The sequence below is a fragment of the Magnusiomyces paraingens genome, assembly GCF_902498895.1.
Source record: "Magnusiomyces paraingens strain CBS 517.90 genome assembly, contig: contig1, whole genome shotgun sequence".
NCBI classification, from domain to species: Eukaryota; Fungi; Ascomycota; class Dipodascomycetes; order Dipodascales; family Dipodascaceae; genus Magnusiomyces; species Magnusiomyces paraingens.
In genome coordinates, this window is record NW_022474067.1 from 361,898 (window position 1) to 382,255 (window position 20,358).

At 35.4% G+C, this 20,358-nt stretch overlaps 6 protein-coding genes across 6 annotated transcripts; 3 read left to right on the forward strand and 3 right to left on the reverse strand.

The window, feature by feature from the left end:
* Positions 1 to 277: 277 nt before the first annotated feature.
* SAPINGB_P000130 (uncharacterized protein) lies at positions 278 to 3,100 on the forward strand (the record flags this gene model as incomplete). Its single annotated transcript, XM_031994854.1, has 1 exon — positions 278 to 3,100. One exon carries the CDS (start codon positions 278 to 280, stop codon positions 3,098 to 3,100), a length of 2,823 nt encoding a protein of 940 aa, XP_031850745.1.
* Positions 3,101 to 3,283: 183 nt separating this feature from the next.
* SAPINGB_P000131 (uncharacterized protein) lies at positions 3,284 to 6,849 on the reverse strand (the record flags this gene model as incomplete). Its single annotated transcript, XM_031994855.1, has 2 exons — positions 3,284 to 3,497; positions 3,560 to 6,849. The coding sequence occupies 2 exons, from the start codon at positions 6,847 to 6,849 to the stop codon at positions 3,284 to 3,286; spliced, it is 3,504 nt and encodes a 1,167-aa protein (XP_031850746.1).
* A 597-nt stretch (positions 6,850 to 7,446) lies between these two features.
* On the forward strand, positions 7,447 to 8,040 carry SAPINGB_P000132 (uncharacterized protein; the record flags this gene model as incomplete). The annotated part of the gene is made up of 1 exon (XM_031994856.1): positions 7,447 to 8,040. One exon carries the CDS (start codon positions 7,447 to 7,449, stop codon positions 8,038 to 8,040), a length of 594 nt encoding a protein of 197 aa, XP_031850747.1.
* Positions 8,041 to 9,564: 1,524 nt separating this feature from the next.
* SAPINGB_P000133 (uncharacterized protein) lies at positions 9,565 to 11,409 on the forward strand (the record flags this gene model as incomplete). The annotated part of the gene is made up of 1 exon (XM_031994857.1): positions 9,565 to 11,409. One exon carries the CDS (start codon positions 9,565 to 9,567, stop codon positions 11,407 to 11,409), a length of 1,845 nt encoding a protein of 614 aa, XP_031850748.1.
* A 934-nt stretch (positions 11,410 to 12,343) lies between these two features.
* Positions 12,344 to 13,660, reverse strand: SAPINGB_P000134 (uncharacterized protein; the record flags this gene model as incomplete). The annotated part of the gene is made up of 1 exon (XM_031994858.1): positions 12,344 to 13,660. The coding sequence occupies one exon, from the start codon at positions 13,658 to 13,660 to the stop codon at positions 12,344 to 12,346; it is 1,317 nt and encodes a 438-aa protein (XP_031850749.1).
* Positions 13,661 to 16,340: 2,680 nt separating this feature from the next.
* Positions 16,341 to 19,196, reverse strand: SAPINGB_P000135 (uncharacterized protein; the record flags this gene model as incomplete). The annotated part of the gene is made up of 1 exon (XM_031994859.1): positions 16,341 to 19,196. One exon carries the CDS (start codon positions 19,194 to 19,196, stop codon positions 16,341 to 16,343), a length of 2,856 nt encoding a protein of 951 aa, XP_031850750.1.
* Positions 19,197 to 20,358: the final 1,162 nt, after the last annotated feature.

The following is a 20,358-nucleotide window of genomic DNA, read 5'->3' on the forward strand; positions in this document are numbered from 1 at the left end:
TTCAAACCCTCTGAGTCACTGTCCTGAAAATTTGAATTCACAAAGAAATCGAGAATTTTTTTCTAATTCATTAGATCATTTTAAAAATAGTTGCGATATTGACATGTTACAGAAGGATATAAAAGAAGATGATCAAGATGACACCAAGTCCAATAAGGAAACCATTACACAGCATGGGACAACTTCTTACAATGAAAATAATATCTCTTTATCATTGTTGCGTAAAGGTTTATTACAGTATGATTCATTAAATGATATCTTTCAAACTATTGATATAATGCCGTTTCCTAAAAATATAACTAAAAATTTCAAGCAAGATTTTGAAAAGCTTAGTATCGACATTCAAAATGCTAGCGGGTATAATGGCCGCGGTCCCAATAATTATGGAACAGGAGTCACTAAATTTCTTGTGTGTCCTAAGAGTTGTTCGTGTGCTCATAAAGAGTCTAACAAGCAAAAAAAATGTCCAAGATGTGATACAACATACAATGATAATGTGGAAAGTGTTTTATTATCTGTTAGGGAGCTGTTTAGGGAGAAATTTAAAAACCCCAAAGTGGCTGAAATGGAATGGATTAATGTCAATCGGTTTATCAAAGAGATTTTGCAAAAAAAACGGCAAAATGTATCTGAGCATGTTGCTCGTATGATGGATGATGGATATTTTCAAAAGGCAAACAGCACAAACAAAAAAAAAATTATTGATATACCAATGGTTGTTGTCGTGGATGGAGCCTCTGTTTCTTCTGATACTCATTTAGGGTATAATGTAATTGAAGCTTTCAATCTCGCAGAGAATAACTTGAAGATGAAGGCCAAGGAAAATGTAACTCCCATTTATGTTTATCCTAAATCAAATTCTCATATTCCATCAAATGAAACTGAACATTCCAACAGTCAGTCACATCACAATGTGAATAGAGCGAAAGATATGGAAACAAGGTTTAATGTTAATATTGAAGTTGAAGATGAAAAGTTTATGCCCTGTGGAGTATTTGAACCATTGATTAATGAGTTTATATCATTATCTAAATTTGGATTTAACGTGTATGATGCTTTTAATAAGGAGGAGATTACTGTTAGAGCACATTGGCTTTACTCAGTAGGTGATATGCTGGGAGTGTCTGAGCTCATGGGTGGCAGGTACCCTGAACACTTAAGGTGCTGTCTTCGATGCAATGTTTTTAAATCATCTTTGAAGTTTCCAGCACATGTATTAGTGAAAGAAGGGAGAGGTGTTTTTAATTTTTCACACAAGGACAATAAATACTTAAAACTTAGAAACGATGGTATTTTTTCTACTGATATTACGTTAAAAGACTATGAGGGTGGGACTTCTAACGATTATTACCATTCAATAATCGAACCAAATTTTGGTTCAAATGGGGAGATACTAAACAATAAATATGTGTCTGATAAACAATGTAAAGATTTGTGTGAATATTCAAATCCTAGACTTTCTACGTTTTATGGTTTTAAAATTCGTTCACCAATGTTTGATTATGAATATTTTAGCTTGCCATGGTCACTTCCGCCAAATATTATGCATGCCCAATTTTTAGATATCATAAAACTAATGCTTTCAATTATTTTGGACTCAAATGGTGAAGCAGTAGATGGATCAAGGAACATTGATTTATCTGAATTTCGTTTTTCTGAAAAACAACAAGAAGCCTACTGTCAGTTTTTGCAGCATCTAAATGATAATACCCCGCAAGCTTTTAGAGACAATATTTTTAATACCAATATTTCTTCTAGTAAAGATTTTGGAATAACATCTGTTGCCCAAGGCGAAGCACTCTTAAAAGCCATTTATGTTCTTAAAGATGTAATACCAAAAGAGAATGGCAGAGAAAGGCAAGCCTGTCTTCTTGATATATACTCTCAAATGTCTGTTTTAATGTTGTACAATAACTCAACAGATTTATCCGACGAGGTTGATATGAAAAACCTTGAAGATAGTTGGGAAACAGTTGTTTACGCCTTTGAGTGTTGTGTAACTGATTTGTATACCAGAAATGCATTCTCCGGCACATTACCTTTACATACAATGCTTCACTCCTGTGGATATTTAAAACGGTTAGGCACGCTCAGAAAATTTAGTTTCAACACCACAAAAATCCATCTAGAAACTGGTAGTTCTCATCAAGATCGCGAAAACCAAATTTCAGAATTTTGCACTTATATGGTTAAGAGGTATCTCATAAACGTTATTTATGGTTCTTTTCAACCCTCGAAAATATTAACGCCTGCTACAATCCTTTCTAAGGAAGTAATTGAAAACAACACAATTGAAAATAACAACAATTTAAAGGTTTTAGCTACACAATTGGTTACCAACTATCGCGAATACAGATCAACCGGACTTGAAGCTAAGAATAAGAAGACCCCCCTTCAAACAGATTTGTCGACAGTTACTGCACGAGGGATAACACTACAACTTGACAAAGGTGACGAGAATGTAATTGAAAGTCCAAACACATTTTACTATAGACGGTTTACTAAAATTAAACACAACACGTCAAAGTATAATTTATATACCAAAACTCCATCTACAGATTTCGGTTTCAACACTGAAACATCGCCACAGAAACATGAAAATATAGTCAGAGTGGTGCCTCCCAGAACGAGAAGCTCACTATTATCTTGCTATGCCAAGCTAATTGCGTGTTATTCGATTCGTCAACCAACCATGAAAAAAGCCAATTATTTTGCAATAATTGAAACCATTGAAGGTTTAATTCCCGTCAAGAATAGTAGGGAGACATTACAGCTTGGAAAAGATATAACAGTTGGGAAATATTGGGTTGGTGAACCAAAAGGGAAGAGAAGAGTGGTGCCGATTGATCGGATTAACAATCCTGTTTTTGTGCTTCCGTACGTTGGCTTTGAAGTAGCGGAGAATGAATTTGAGGACAGATACTATATTGTGGATCCTCACGTTTTTTGTGAGTATACAAATAAGTCCCGAAAGAAAGTGGAGCTAAGTGTCTATAGAAACCACAGATACATGAACAAGGAAGAGCTGGCAGATTTAAGAGAGCAATTGGGTGATCGAGCCGAAGAATATATATATCGATGGAAAGATAGTCCATTTTAATTTGATTTTTTATTAGGCAGGTATACATTTTTTTTTGATGAAAGGACATAATAATAAATTTTAATTTGAATAACAAAAAACTTTATGAACAAGTGTTTTAATCACTTTTCAAAATCTTGATTTTCGATTGATCTAACTATAGCCTTTACTTATCAAATGACAGGCTATTTTTTTTTTCATTTTTTAAACATTAGAAAACAACCTATAAACAACTTTCCAGTCGTCATCGGAAAACTTTTGTTTTTGAGTATCTTTACATTCACAAATAAACCGTGCCATATCTGTAGATAAACACAAGTCCTGACGTAGAGTGACTTCTTCTTTAAGATGATCTGCCATCTTTTTTGCAGAAGCAATTATAGACTCGGGGATTTCTGCTAGACGTGCGACATTAAGACTAAAAAAAAAAACAAAGTTAGTAAACTGAACTAAAAAAAAAAAAAAACAAATTAAACATACCCATATGAGTTGTGAGCCACACCTCTAACAAGAGTATATAAGAAAATGATTTTAGATTCTCCAGGTACATTTGGATTTGGTTCCTCCAAAAAGCCCATATGATAATTACTAACACCGGTATACCTTTCCTCAAGCTCGGCTAGCGAAGGGTAATGTGTGACAAAAAGAGTCAAGCACTTAACAGTATTAATAAAGTATTCAAGAACCGCATGAGCAATGGCAACGCCATCCATTGTTCCTGTTCCACGGCCAATTTCGTCAAGAAGTACAAGCGAGCGGTTGGTGGCAGATGCCAAAATGTCTGAGCATTCCTTAAGCTCGACTTGGAATGTAGACTCACCAGCTTGCATGTTATCATAAGCACCCATTCGAGTGAACACCGCATCTACAATTCCAAGTTTAGCACTGTCGGCTGGCACGTAGCAACCAATCTGAGCCATGATGCAAATAAGTGCGACTTGGCGTACGTACGAACTTTTACCACCCATGTTGGGGCCTGTGATGATGACGGCACGGTCATGGTCGTATGTCATTTTGGTATTATTTGCCACGTAGGTGTACTTATCATTGTTTAATGCAGAATACTCCACCATTGGGTGACGGCCTTGGTTAATATTACAACATGCATAGTCGACAAATTTTGGGCGCACAAAATGTGGCAAGGTGGCAATTGATAACAAAGAAACGTAGCAATCCAAATCTCCAATTGCATGAATGACATTTCGAAAGGTAGAATAGTGGACATTAATGCGGTCAAGAAATTGGTCAAAAAGGGTTCTGGACATCATTTTGATGGTATCATTTAGGAAATTGAATTCTTGGACCATATCATTAAGTTCTGGAGAACGGTAGCGGCCAGCCGCTGAAGTTTGACTGTACTTTTGCCAATTTTCTGGGACTTTTGAAGCTTCAGAGCGGGCAACATTAAGATAATATGGCGTACCTGCAACTGCAATATACTTCAAGCTTTTGATTTTAAGTTTTTTCTTTTCGTCCTCAAGATATTGGGCAATGCGTTCTTTAACCATAATGAGTTCGACTCTCTTTTCAGATACATCTTCATAGATTGGTTTATTTTCTATAAAGAAGTCTGTTTTCTGGTCTTTTGTAGCATTGTCACTGTCAATTTCAGCCAGAAATTCTGTTACAATGTCATAAGCCAAAGGTAGTGTAGTAAAAATGTTTTTAAGGTATTCAGATGTGAGGTCAAAAGAATCAGGGTTCGTTTTAAAAACATCCGATACGCGTCGCAAGTTGTTCAAGAAATAATATAAGTTTCTAGGGGAGACTCTCTTGTAATAAATATTAATTAAGCAGCGTTCCAAGTCACATAAAGAGTTTAGAGAACTAATAATGATGCCAACTCCAGCAGAATTTTGGTTTCGAAGTTCATTAACAGCTTCAATTCTGTTTTCAATCATTTTCCGATCAATGAGTGGTTTGGAAATCCATTGTTTGAGCTTGCGTTTCCCAAATGGGGTACGGGTATAGTCGAGAAGATGGAATAGAGAACCTTGGACTTTAAAGTTTGTCTGATTTTGAAAGAGCTCCAGACTTGTAATTGTATTTCCGTTGAGATGCATGTGAGTTTTAGTATTAAAGGGAGAAAAGTTGTGAGTAAGATCAAAAACGACATCAAGACCAAAATCTTTAAGGTATGACATGAGGGCTGCAAGACAAATGCGTACAAGACCAGGGAACGTATCGACTAAATCTAGTTTCTGGCCAAGAAGGTCGTCGACCTTGTCGTCATTGCATTCTATAGCTTTTTTATTATAAAAGCCGTTAATATAATCGTCAGAAGAGTTAATATCCAGTTGTTTAACAGTTTCAATTCGGGGTTCAAAACTAAGTGATTTGGAGACAGCCAATTGTTTTAAAAGTTTTTTTGTGGTTTTGTTTACTTCACCAACAACAAGAATTTCTGATGGTTGGAGATGCAGTAATCTGGTTTCCAGTTCAGAGTGCATGACAGAACTATCGATGAAATCGTCGTAAATGATTTCACCAGTTAATGCTTGTACAGCTACAATGCCAATATGCTGATTATCTGAATGAGAGTCTGGAGGATTTGGAGCTTCAGTGATGGCCATGAGATAGCCAGTTTTCCCATCTTCTGATGGTGCTGAAGGTTTTGACATGTCAAAGAAATCAACCATTGTACTTTTTGTGTAAACTTGAGTAAGTTTACGCTCAAAGGGTGCACTTTTATTTTTGCCGTAGGCCTTTTGGGCGGCGGTCTCGATTTGTTTTACAATTCCCACCTTGTATCCCTTGTCAACAAGGCGCTTGATATTTCTTTCAATGGTAGTTGAAAGAATGGTAGTGTAAGCATAAGTGGGGTATTTGGCGTCTTGAGGATCATTTTCGTCAAGGGTGAGCTTACCAGCCTTGAAAAAGATTTTAAGTTCTTTAGATGCGATTTGGGCGTCTTCACCAAAAAGATAGTATTTGTATCCAATTTCAATAAAAAGAATAATATCTTTGTGCTGACTTTTTAAATCGACATATTGTTGGTTCATAGGGGTGAGTTTTTTTTTGGTTGTAGACTTTTTATTGGTAGATTTATTTGCAAATTTGCTTAGATAGTCCTTGTGGCTGTTGTCAATGTCCAAAGTATCATCAAGATCTGCATCCTCAGCAACTTCGTTATCTTGTTGAGTAGTAGTTTCTACTGCTCCTTTGCGTTTGATGACCTCAATTGCTCCTGGTTTGTGGAGCTTGGCGTAGAACATATCATGGCGTGCCTTTTTGAATGCAATTTGTTCTTCTGATTCATGTTCTTGTTCTTGTTCTTGTTGTTGGTTTTGAGGTTGGCCAAGGGTCGATCTTGGGGTCTTATATGCAAACTTTTCTTGTCGTTGAGAAGAAATCAATTCAAGTGTTTGCCTTGTTGGTTTTGATAATTGTTTAGGAGCATGAGGTTTATTTTCCAAAGGTTCTTTTGGGAGTTGAGGAGAGGTTTCTTTTGAATTGGGGGATTCAGTTCGCATTTTCTTAGAAATCTCAGCCTCATTGGATTGTTTGCGAGGTCTTTTAGATCCATTTGTGGATTGTTGTTCTATGGTGGTTGTGGTTGTGGTTTTGGTTGTGGTAGTGGAAGTTTCTGAGGTTTCTTTTAAAGTAGGCTCAGTGGCCTCAGAAGAAGTAGATCTAGATTTTATAGGTGGTGGTGCATCTTTCTTTTTTGAGAAAAAGGCGGAAACTAAAGTCTGCTGAGCACTTTTTTTCTTTTTAGCAAAGGGTTTTCTGGTTCTGTTATCACCAGAGAAGTATGGTGAAGATGCCATAGTTTGTTGAAAGAAAAAAAAAAAAAAAAAAAAAAAAAAAAAAAAAAGATGTGGGATTTTTTGTATTTTAATGGGATGTATGGAGAGATGGAGGAAAAGTTTAAGGTGTGGGAAGTCTTTTGTTTACAATTTTTTTTTTTTTTTTTTTTTTCAGTAATTCTTGAAAATATGACGAGGGTTAGGAACAATTTTTTTTAACGTGGTTGGTACGTGTTGCTTTCGCGTTTAAATCATGTGATTAGGGTTGGGGTTTAATGTTTATTTTTTTATTTATTTTTATTTATTTTTATTTATTTTTATTTTTTCATTTTTCAGACAATTTTGTTGAATTCCCCTTCTTCTTGTCTATTTTCAAATAAAATAAAAAAGAATTTTAACAATCAACAATCCTTTTAGGTTTCGACTGATTTCGTCATTGATTCATAACAACAAAGAGAAAAAAAAATAAGAAAAATTAATCTCCTTATCTTTCAGTTTCTTGGAACCACCGTATAGAGTAGATCACTATTCAGATAGGTCTTTTAAACAATATTGCTGAACCTCAAATAGAAAAAAAATAAGAAGAAGAAGAAGAAGAAGAAGAAGGAAAAAAAAACAATGTATGGCGATATATCCAACAAGTTAATTCAAGAAGCACGACGAGCTCAAGGTTTGGATTCATTACCAGCATATGCTACGGAACTTGTACAAAATATTACCCGGGAAATAAATGAGATTAGTCGAGACTCTGAGGCTTTATCTGAAGAATACCAAAAGTTATTACAAGCACGAGAAGATCAAGAAGAGCGGGATCGAGAGTTTGGTGGATTAAATGAGAATGGAGAGGAGTTGACAAATGAAGAATTACAACAATTATCTCCCGAGAAGGAACGACAGCTGACATGCGCATTGGTTGTACTAGGATTGTGTACTCTGCGCAATAAGCGATGTTTGATGGCGTACCAGCGATTACGGGCAGATTTGATGGACCGCATGGCCTGGAGTGAGGCGGATCCACAGGACCCAGCAACGACTCAAAATATGTCTCCAGGAGAGCAGGATTATTTTGCACGATACTCTGAGTTAGTTATTGCACATAAGGGTCGGTTTTCGGAGATAGATTTGACGGGACCTTTAGAGCCTCCGCGAGATTTATTTATTGATGTACGAGTTTTGAAGGATGCTGGGGAAATTCAAACAGAGTATGGGTAGGTATTATGAAAAGTTTTTTTTTTTTTTGATTATTATTTATTATTTATTATTATTATTATTTTGATTATGATTATGATTATTTTTTTTTGATGGCTAACTTATTATTATTATTATTTTAGGGTCTTTAATTTAACCAAAAATAGTCAGTTTTATGTCCGGCACGCAGATGTGCACAGACTGATTCAGCAAGGCTATCTTCAGCGCCTGTGACGCATATGCAGTTGTTGGATATAATTAAACAGTCGACGGTGCACGGTACCTACGTCCCGGGTTTGTCACATGGACCTTTTTTTTTTGTTTAAAAAAAAAAATAAAAATAAAAATAAAAAGAAGAAGAAGAAGAAGAAGAAGAAGAAAAAAAAAGGGGAAAAAAATTTTTTTTTCTTTTCTTTCTTTTAGGGCCTTAAACTGGGCAAAAAGAATTTTTTTTTTATTTGACTATTTGCTCATTAAAAAGCAGCAGCAGCAGCAGCAAAGGAACAAAAAAAAAATTTTTTTTTTTTTTTAAATTTAACACAAAAAGCTTTTATTGCTTTTTTTTTTTTTTCTACTAAAATGAAGAAATAGAGAAGAAGTTGTGTTGTGGTTGGCTTATTTTCTAACTGATTGGCAAACAGGCTTGTTTACTGGTCATATAGATAAGGCGGATTTTTATTAAAGCTATTATATGATGATAATGATTATTATTATTATTATAATAATAATATAAAAAATACTAATAATAATGAATCATAATTATTATGATTCATATGGTAATGATGATCTTTTGATATGTTTGTTATTGTTATTGTTGACACTGATGAGGACTTATTTAAGACTTTTTTTTTAGCCTTTCCTTTGATCAGAGATTCCGTATCGTCACATGGGCTTTTTGCTTTGCTAAATGGTGACGCACCGATGCGGACAGACTGTGGGCATACACGCGCACATAGAAATTTTTTTTTTTTTTGTTTTTTTTTTTGTTGTTGTTGTTGAAATTTTCCAAGTGGAGAGGGAGAAAGAAAAAAAAAAAAAAAAAAGAGCTAAAAGGAACTTTAAAAAAAAAAAAAAAATTACTTGAATGGAAGAGAGAAAAAAAAAAAAAAAAATTTTTTTTTTTGAAAGACTTGTGATCTCCCCTCTCTCTAATAGGTATTGTTTGTGAATAGTACGCATACGCATACTGATTATTGTTATTATTATTATTATTTTTATTTTACTTATATATATATATATATATATTTAAATATATAAACAGAATCAAATCCTTCCCTCGGAGTTTGGCAGGTTTTGCCGTATAAAAAGTCAGGTTCATCCTACACATTTGCTCCTTTTTTATACTTTTTTGCTTAAGCCTTTAGTACTTTTGTCTTTATTTTACTTTATTTTATTTTTATTTTTTTTTTAAAAAAAATATTTAAATTTTTTAAATTTTATATATATATATACATACATATCGATAAATAAATAAAGAGCATACTTTACGACAAATAAAAACTCACATCTCGTTTTTCAAGTTTACTATTATTATTAAACATATAAGACATGAAACTACTGATATTAATATACCTGGCATCTCTTGCCACCGCTGCAACATCTACTTATATCCCGCTTCAACTACAACAACAACAACATCAACAGTATCAACAGTATCAACAGCATGAGAAGCAACAGCATTATCAAAATCATAACCAACAAAAGCATCAACAACCGCATCAACATTACCAACAAATACAGCGACAATCTCCAGCTCCACTATTAACAGTCGCTAGACCTCCTAAATACTATACCGACGAAGACCCCCTCGTGGCTCACTCATACATTGTCGTGTTCAATACCAGTGCTCTTGAAACAATACCAGCAAATGAAATCAATAATATGGTCCAGGCCCATTTAACCTGGGTAACATGTGCACGCGAGCTTCATATGGCCAGTTTAGATATGACTTCCCCACATTCCAATCATGAAGATGACTTTCAACAGCAACTATTATCTTCCTCTTCCTCTTCCTCTTACTCTTCCTCTTCCTCTTCTTCCTTATCATCATACAGACACATGTTCACAAAACCTTTACGACCGTTTAGCATTCATAACAATACTTTCCTGGGCTACACAGGATACCTTCCTCCAGAAACTTTGGCGATGGTACGGTCGTCTACAACGGTAGGTGATGGTGGAAATCAAAAGCTACCAATTTTATACATTGAACCCAATGCACGAGTCTTTGCGAGTAAGCTTGTGACACAGACATATGCGCCATGGGGACTTGCTAGGATTTCTAACCGAGAACAACTGACAGCAAGCACTTTCAGTAAGTACCGTTATGATGATAGAGGCGGGGCTGGTGTGACTGCATATGTTGTTGATAGCGGCATTTATGTGGAGCATGACGATTTCGAGGGTCGTGCAGAATGGGGGGTTGTAACAGTGGAAGAAGGTAATAATGATAATAATGATAATAATGGCCATGATGGTGGTAGGAACAAGGGTGCATCTGAGGGTTCATTTGATGAGAGCCCCAAATATAGTAGTGGGTTGGTATATCAAGATTTGAATGGTCATGGAACTCATTGTGCAGGAATCATAGCAGGCAAGTCGTACGGCGTTGCTAAAAAGACACGGCTTGTTGCAGTCAAGGTTCTTGCGGCCGATGGTAGTGGGTCGATTGAAAGTGTGTTGCGGGGGCTTGAGTGGGTAGTCAATGACCATGCAAATCAAACTGCACCAGCACCATCACCATCACCAGCATTTGTTAAATTTACTAAAGCATCTGGTGATGGCAACAATGACAGCAATGACAGCAATGACAACAATAATAATAATAATAATAATAATTCCAGAGAAAGGGGATCAATTGTAAACCTATCTTTGGGTTGTGGATACTCTCCATCACTGAATGCTGCTGTAGCGGCAGTGGCAGCTGCTGGACTTCATGCTGTTGTTTCTGCAGGTAATGATAATGATGATGCATGTGGATACTCACCAGCATCATCTCAGGCTGCTTTAACTGTTGGTGCAAGTACGTTTGAGGACACGCGGGCGTGGTTTTCGAACGAAGGCTCGTGTGTGGATTTATTTGCTCCTGGAACAGATGTATGGTCAGATTTTATAGGAGCTCCTGATGCAGCAGCTCGACGTTCTGGTACATCTATGGCAGCACCATATGTTGGTGGACTTATGGCATATTTTTTAGCATTACAACCATTAGAAGAAGATGATGGTAATGGTAATGTAAGAACTGTGGTACCGGTGACTCCGGCACAGATGCGGGAGAATGTACGTCGGTTTGCTACACACAATGCACTTTATGGAGTGGCCAATGGGACCTCGAATCTGTTGGCGTATAATGGTGGAGGTATGCGTGATCTTGATGATTTTTGGAGGGAGTGACTATTTTAATTGATTGATTGATTGATTGATTAATGAATGAATGAATGAATGAATGATTGAATGAATGAATAAATTATGATGAATTATGATGAATTATGATGGACAATAAATAGATGAACAACAATCTATAATAAGAATTGCATTTTTTTTTTCTTTTATATATATATATTTTATATATATATTCTTTTTTTATTATTATTATTATTATTATTATTATTATTATTATTATTATTTAATTATATCTATAGATTTTTATTTTTTATATTTTATTTTATGAATTTTTAATGAATTTTTATTTTATTTTTTTTATTTTATTTTATTTTATTTTTATTTATTTTTTTTTTATTTTTTTTTTTTTACTTGTTTCTCTCGATATAATGGACAAATCTTTAACCCCGCTATATATATATATATATATATATATAGAGAGAGAGAGCAAATCAAGGTCATTTCCTAAATAAATCATTTAGAAGAAGAAAAAAAAAATATATATATGACATGTGCCATTGTAAATAATTGATAGATGGGTAATTGTGCCTTTTTTTTTTTTTTTTAATTTTTTATTATATATTTTTTGGTTTAAAAAAAAAAAAAATTAAAAAAATTAAATAAATAAATAAATGCCGACCTCGGGACCTTAAAAAAAATTTTTTTTTCTTTTTTTTCCTTTTTTTCTTTTTTTTTAAAAAAAAATAATTCTTCCTTCCCCTATCGTATCAAGTTTCCTATTTAGGAAATTTAATTGACTAACCAATGCTACAAATCATACAAACAAACTTCAATAAAAACCCACACTTTTTTGTTTTTTTTTTTTTTCTTCTTTTTTCAAAAAAAAAATATATATATATTCATAAATCTATTATTCATTACCTAAATTTTTTTATTATATTTATTTTTCTCTTTTTTTTTTTTTTGCATTTACCAAAGCTGGTACTTAAAGCTTAGCCTCAGCACCGTAGACCTTGGCAAAAGCCTGGTCAAAGTCACCAATAATGTCATCAATGAACTCAGTACCAACAGAAATACGGATAAGATCCTCAGTGACACCAGAGTCAGCCTTTTCCTTGTCAGAAAGCTGAGCATGTGTAGTGAAGAAGGGAGCAATGACAAGAGTCTTGCTGTCACCGACATTGGCCAAGTTAGAAGCAAGCTCAAGAGCATCGACAACAGCAGCACCCTCATCAGAGGCGTTACCACCACGGGGCTTAACACCGATAGACAAAACACCACCAAAACCACGCTTAAGAACCTTCTTGGCAAGTTCGTGGGATGGATGGCTGGCAAGACCAGGGTAAAGAACCCAGTTGACGTAGGGGCTCTTCTCGAGGTACTGAGCAAGCTTGAGGGCATTCTCAGCATGTCTCTCAGCACGAAGAGAAAGAGTCTCAAGACCCTGGATAAGTTGGAAGGCAGCAAAGGGGTTAAGGGCTGGACCAAGATCACGAAGAAGCTCGGTTCTGACATAAGTGATGTAGGCAAGCTTGTTGCCGAGAGCACCAGTGTAGGAAAGACCGTGATAAGCCTCAGCGGGCTCAGTCAGGTGAGGGAACTTGTCAACGTGCTTGTCCCAGGGGAAGTTACCAGAGTCGATAACAACACCACCAATGGTGGTACCGTGGCCGCCAATCCACTTGGTGGCAGAGTGTGTGATGATATCAGCGCCCTCGAGGAAGGGTTGGATGTAGTAGCCGCCAGCACCAAAGGTGTTGTCGACAATTACGGGGATACCGTGCTTGTGGGCAATCTCAGAAATGGCCTTAATATCAGGGATAATGTACTTGGGGTTGGAAATAGACTCGAGGTAAATGGCACGGGTCTTTTCATCAATGATCTTCTCGTAAGCGGCAGGAGAGTCTTCAGTGACGAACTTGGTCTCAATGCCAAAGCGGTTGAGGGTGACCTTGAGCTGGTTGTAAGTACCACCGTAAAGGAAAGAGGTGGAGATAATGTTATCGCCAGCCTTGGCAACACCGCCAATGGCAAGCATCTGAGCAGCCTGACCAGAGGCAGTAGCGACGGCACCAACACCACCTTCGAGAGCAGCAATGCGCTTCTCAAAGACATCGACGGTAGGGTTCATGATACGGGAGTAAATCCAGCCAGGTTCTCTAAGAGCGAAAAGATCGGCACCGTGCTGGGAGTTGTTGAAGACATAAGAGGTGGTTGCATAAATGGGGACAGCTCTAGACTTGGTGTTGGAGTCAACCTCCTGGCCAGCGTGGAGCTGGATGGTATCGAAATGAGAAGGCATTTTTTTTTTCTGTTTTATTTATGAGAGAATGGAAAAAAAAAAAAAAAAAGGTGAGTGTATGAGATTAAGTTAATTAGAGGGAATATATATAAAAAAAAAATAATAAATATAATAATAATAATAATATGAAAAGGGGGAAAAAAAAAAAAAAAAAAAAAAAATGAGCGGGATTCTACACATATTTATACTTATAATACTTGAAAGGTTTCCCTTTTGCTTTTTTTCTTTTTTTTTTTTCTTTTTTAGACGTGGGTGGTCTCTCTATGGGTCAACAAAATCTCCAATGGCCCGACAGTTTTTCTCCACACACACACATACACACACTTATATAAAATTAAACACATCACACATACTTAATTAAATTAATAAGTAAGTAATTATATTATTATTATTATTATTACACACATAAATAAAATAAAATAAAATAAAAAGTGAACTGAAAATTCGGTTCCAAAGCGTCCGGTCTTTATGGGGGGGGTGGGTAAGTGAAAGTTTTGGGTTTTTTAAGTTAATGATTTAAACAATTATTATTATACATATATAATAATACTAAAAGATTTTTTTTTTAATTTTTATTATTATTAAATCAACAACAACAACAATATCAATATCAATAACAAATAGGTAATTTTTCAGATTCAATTGAATTTATAAAAGTCTTTTTTTTTTTCATTTATTCATTTTTATTCATTATTAAAATTCACTCTTTTTTTTTTTTTTTTTTTTTTTTGGTCCTGTGTGAAACTTGCAAATTTGTTTGGTTTGTTTGGTTTGTTTGTTCTTCCCATCCAAAAAAAAAAAAAAAAACTAAAAGTTGTCACGTGCAATGGTGATATTGTTGTACCTGTGTGGCGCAAAATGACAACATCATTTATTAATAAATAAATAATTATTTACTTAATAATTGTTTTTATTATTATTAAAATATTAAAATATTATAAAATATTAAAATAATCTTTTTTCCATCCCCCCGCTTTTTTTTTTTTTTAAATTTTTCACACACATCGCGAAACTTCAAAGTATAATTGCGCCAGCCTTTCTTTTTTTTTTCCTTATATGAACCAATCAAACTTCTATCAAACTTCTATCAAACTTTTGGAATTTTTCTTCTTTTTTTTTTTTCTTTTTCTTTTTCTTTTTCTTTTTCTTCAGCCCTCCATTTTCCCCTGAAAAAAAAAAAAAAAAAAAAAAACTGTTGTTTGCTTGTTGTATTTGCACTGCTTTGATTGATTGTTTATTTTGTGGCGCACATATTATTATATACCTGTTATGAGCCACCAAACTGCGCATTTTAATATTTTAATATTTTCATATTTTCATATTTTCATATTTTCATATTTTCATATTGCCATATTTTCCATATATTTCCATATATTTCCATATTGTCATTGCCATATATTGCCATATAAATTGCCATTAAAAAAAAAAAAAAAATTGCGAGATTCTACCAAATTGCGTTAAAAAATTAAAAAATTAAAAAATTAAAAAATTAAAAAATTAAAAATATATAATGAACGGCTGTGTTTTTATTACATAAGAACTAACATCCACTTATGTCAGCGGTCTTGACAATCAGCCCTCCTCCCCCCAGCCTAATCACCACTGCTGGTGATGGTAGAAGTAGTAGTAGAAGTAGAAGTAGAAGTAGTAGTAGTAGTATGAATTTTATTTTTTATTTTTTTTTAAAAGAAAAAATTGTGGCTTGTTTTTGCATGTGCTTTTTTTATATTAAAAAAAAAAAAAAAAAAAAAGAAAAAGACCAGCAAATCCTTTTTTCAAAGAAAAAAAAAAAAAATTTTATTTATTTATATATTAATTCTTCGTATAATTCCACTCAATTATCAATAACCTTTTAGTAGTAGTAGTAGTAGTAGTAGTAGTAGTAGTAGTAGACTTATATCAAAGAGTTGAAAAGGAATTGATCAGAAAAAATCAATTTCCTAATGGTAATTTACTGGTTTACTTTTTTTTTTATCGGCTTTTAAATATATATATTTTATTATAGCGATATCGGCCATCAAAAAAAAAAAAATAAAAAATAAAGGCACCAGCCACACCGTCGCTCCATAAAAGTTTATTTCTTATTTCTTATTTCTTATTTCTTAATATGGCTGACTGAAAAAAAAAAAAAAATAATAAATAAATAAATATTTATTCTTCGGACTCCACAAATTAAAAAAAAAAAAAAGACATTTTTCTAAAGTTTTTTTTTTTTTTTTTTTTGAAAAATACCATGAAATAGTATTATATAGAAATATATACCTTCTCTCACATCATCATCATCATCATCATCATCATCATTACCTCCATTATTTTAATTGATAGGTAAATCTAACAATCAAAAACCAATAAGCATTACAAAAAAAAACTTCTCCACACTCGGGCTTTTTGCGGAGAATTTTTAATTTAACCAAAAAAAAAAAAAAAATTATATATGACTAATCTTTGACTAATAATACCCCAATATTATTATTATATTTTAATTTCTTTTATTTCGCCAATATCTTTTCTTATGTGCACTGTTTAAAAAACACATCACTTTTTCAATTTTGAAAAAAAAAAAAAAAAAAAAAAAAAAAAATTTTCACTTAAAAAAATTCACTTTTTATTTAATTATCCATCTCTCTCTCTCTCACACACTTTTCTTCTATAAATTGTTTTTTTTTTCATCCTTTCAATATCATTGCGGCTCAGGCTCATCTAAATAACCAGGATGTGATGGTTCCATTAATTGCCCACCTGTTCCTTCACTCTGTGGTGCCAGCTGTTGCTCTTGTATTCGAGGTCCCCCTTGGTCTTGCTGATACTGCTGCTGTTGCTGTTGCTGTTGCTGGAATCGAATTTGCTCAGCTGTTAGCTGCAATGACGTATCTTGCAATTGAACTAGCCCTGTCCCATATTGTTCATATGCTGTCGTATGTGACTGATAATTATAATGTTGTTGTTTTTGTTGTTGTTGTTGTTGTTGTTGTGACTGTAATGCCTGTTGTGTCGCTTGAACTATTGGGTATTGATACTGTTGATACTGTTGATATGTATATGGATAAGGATAAGAATTAGAATACTGGTATGGATAAAAATATTGAGGATACCCATATTGCCCTTCATAAGAATAACTAGATCCACTTTCAACTACTGCTTGCGGTTGTTGCGGTTGTTGAAATCCACCTTCAAGTCTCATAGGAATACCAAAACCAGAAACCGCTTCTCCCATACCTACTGACCTAATTGTTGTCTGCTGTGATGACTTCTGCTGATGTTGCTGATGTTGCTGATGTTGCTGCTGCTGTGATGCTGATATCGTGCCAGCAATAGATGCAGCTGCTGGTGCCATGCTCATGGCCATGGCCAGAGTCACCGGCATTTGAACAACTGGAAACGACCCTGGAATCCCAATTCCCTGTGGAATGGGAACAACTACTGTATCAGATTGTCCTCCATAAACTCCTCTTCCAACTGGAACTAATGGAGACCCCAACATTTGGCTTGCCGGAGCTGCTGCATTGGGTAAAACTGAGGGAATATCTTCTGAAACTGCAACCATATAACTTGACTGATTTGGCTGATTTGGCTCAACTACAGATTGTGGCTGCTGCTGCTGCTGCTGCTGCTGAGAAACAATAACTGATTGAACAGATTCTTGGATTATTGGAACCTGATGGGTATCTTGTCTTGACATTGGAGACACACTTGGCAATTGTGAAGTTGTAGTTGGTGTCACTTGCTGTTGCTGTTGTTGTTTTGGAACATCCCCTAATCCATCTCGAGTTTGAAATGTCTCCGGGGTTGTTTTCCTCTTTTTTTCTTCTTCCTCTTGTTGTTGTTGTTGTTGTTGTTGTTGTTGAATTTGCAATGGTGATCCAAGCTTAATAGACTGCGATTCGTCTTCGAGATTCTTGGTGAACACTATGCTCGATGATAATGATGATGATGATGATGATGATGACGATTGTAGCGGTGGTGGTAGTGGTGGTGGTGGCTGCACTGGTAAAGCACCACTTATCGGTGCAGCAGAAGATGGATGCGGAGGAGGATGTGGTGGTGGTGGAAGCACCGACTGAGGCAATTGCTGCTGAAATAAAGGTGGTGCCGGCGGCCGCAATGATGGTGGAAGTGGAGCCGTAATTGTTGGTGTAAAAAATGTCCCTTGCATTGGACCTTTGGTAAATGCATCCACATTCTCATTCCCCCACTCATTATATTTGCCAAGATTTACCATGCCTTCAATTGGCAATGTCCTGCTCCGAGACTTGCCCTTGGACCCCCCAGCAGGAGACCGACTCGATCCTCGTGAAACACCCTTACCCTTGCGCCGCGGAGTCGAGTGCGCGCGACCTTCAAACAAACTGCGCTCTCTTAGTCGCGGCTGTCGTAACTGCTCAGGTGATGGGAAGTACGCATACTGTGTCCCTGGAGGGAAATGTGCAAACGGCACAGATGATAACCCAAAATACGGTACTGTCGTCCCAACTTGATACGGCAGCCGAGGAATCATGAGTTGGTACGAGTATCCTTGTTGAGGATACTGTTGGATTGATGGTTGCTGTCTTAGTTGTGAGAGTGGTAATAGAAGTGGTGGCTGCGCATATGGTGCTTGCGGCTGCTGCTGCTGCTGCTGCTGCTGCTGTTGTTGTTGTTGGGGCGATATTAAACTTTGATCCAACTCCGGTTGTGACTGAAACATGTTTTTGCCTTGCCCGTAAGAAACTGTTGACAAATTTTGTTGTTGTTGTTCCTGTTGTGACGAATGCTGTTGCAAACTAGAGGACTCCCCTCGGAAAGCCCCTGAGCCTTGCTGTGGTGTATGCGGGTGCTGACTACTTACCGTCTCCGGTGATATTTGTTGCTCAGGCTGCTGCTGCTGCTGCTGCTGTAAGTAATAGGTGCTTTGAAATTTACTCGACGGTATGGCCGGATTCTGAAACTGTGGAAGCTGTGAAACATGGCTCACTTGCTGTCCGCTCAAAGACGTTGTTGAACTACTGGATGGTGGTGATCTAAGCTGAGTCCCCCCACTAATGCTAAACTCCCCAATCATTCCCTTTTCTTGTATCTGATCATACGAAAGATGCTCATAAATCGTTCTTGGCCTTTTCCTCTTTGATAAACCCTCCGCTACTCCTCTACCTTCTTTTTGAATCCGGGTTCCGTGCAGCCCACTCAACGTCTTGGATTGTCGAGACATTCGCTTGGACCTTAAAGATGTCGGAGACGATGTTTCACCCGACTCAGACTGCAACCCAGCCGCTTCTTCAAGATGACTAGGAACTACTACCGACATCTCCACTTTTTGCTCCAACTCTCGCAACTCATTTTGCTGATCATTGGCGTCCTCAATTGTAACCTGTCGCGATCCTAATAAGTATTGCTCTGGTGATTGTTCTGAATCTTTCTCCTCTGAAAGAATTGTGTTGTGCTGCTGCTGTTGCTGCTGTTGCTGCTGTTGCTGCTGTTGCTGCTGTTGCTCCTCAATATTTGATTGATCATGATGCTTGTGGGTGTCGCTGTTTTTATTACTTCTTTCACGCGGTACCATAATACTAACGACAAACTAAACCTTGTTGGAGTATTAATGGATAAAATTTTCATGTGAAATACCACTTTTTACTTTTATTTTTTTTGTGTTTCTTGCTGCTTAATGAAGAGAAGAAAAAAAAAAAAAAACTTGAACTTTTTTTTTCGTGTTGAAAGTTTGACTTTACGCAATTGGCTGCTGCTGCTACTGCTGTTGTTTTTTTCGGGCGACAACTCTGATGACAATTTCACTCTCCCCTCCCTTATTGTGATTTATTTTTAATTTTATTTTATTTTTTTTTCACTTTAAGATTATTCTATTATTATTATTATTGTTATTTTTTAGATTCCCTAATTGTTGATAAAATATTTTTTGGATAAAGAACGGAACTCGGAAAATGATGTGATACTTTGGAACTTAAACTGAACAATGACCATTTTACAACGTTTATATCAAGATAGAAAGATATTTGCTTTAACTTTCTCTGCGAAGGGACAGATGCAGAAAATAAAAAAATGTTTTTTTGAGCCTTAAATGAAGAAAGAGCCGTGTTTAAATATACCAACTTTTTTTTTTTTTATTTTTTTTAATTTTTTTTTCTCTCTATTTTAAAAGAATGAATGAATCCTAGGATAAAAAAAAATGTTTGAAACAGGGAGATTCATAAAGATGTGTGTGCAGATACGTATATGCGCGCGACAAGAAAAAAAAAAAAAAGATTCACCAGTTATTTACTGATTCACTTTTTTTTTTATTTATTTCCTTGTATATTATTGTCTTATATTCAAAAGCATTTAAGCTTACGATTGAATTGTTAAAATAAAAAGAATTTAGAAAGAGAAAGGGAGAAAGAGAGAGAGAGAGAAAAAAAAAAGTATGGGTAGTAGGAAAGAAAAGGAGTTAAAGGAAAGCAAAAAAAAAAATATATATATATATAAAGATAATCTTTAAAGTACTTGATACCTTTGCTTTAAAAAAAATCAGAAAACCCATATATACCATTTATGTTTACGTTTCTTAGGGGCAATTTAAACCCCCCGTTAGGAGGGGAGAGTAAAAAAAAGAAAAAACCTTTTTTGCCTCGTATCAACAGAGTTTTTATTTTCAATTAACATTCTTAAGAAACGGAGATAGAGATCTTGGACTCCTTATACAAACATGAATCAATTCTATCTAAAAAGAA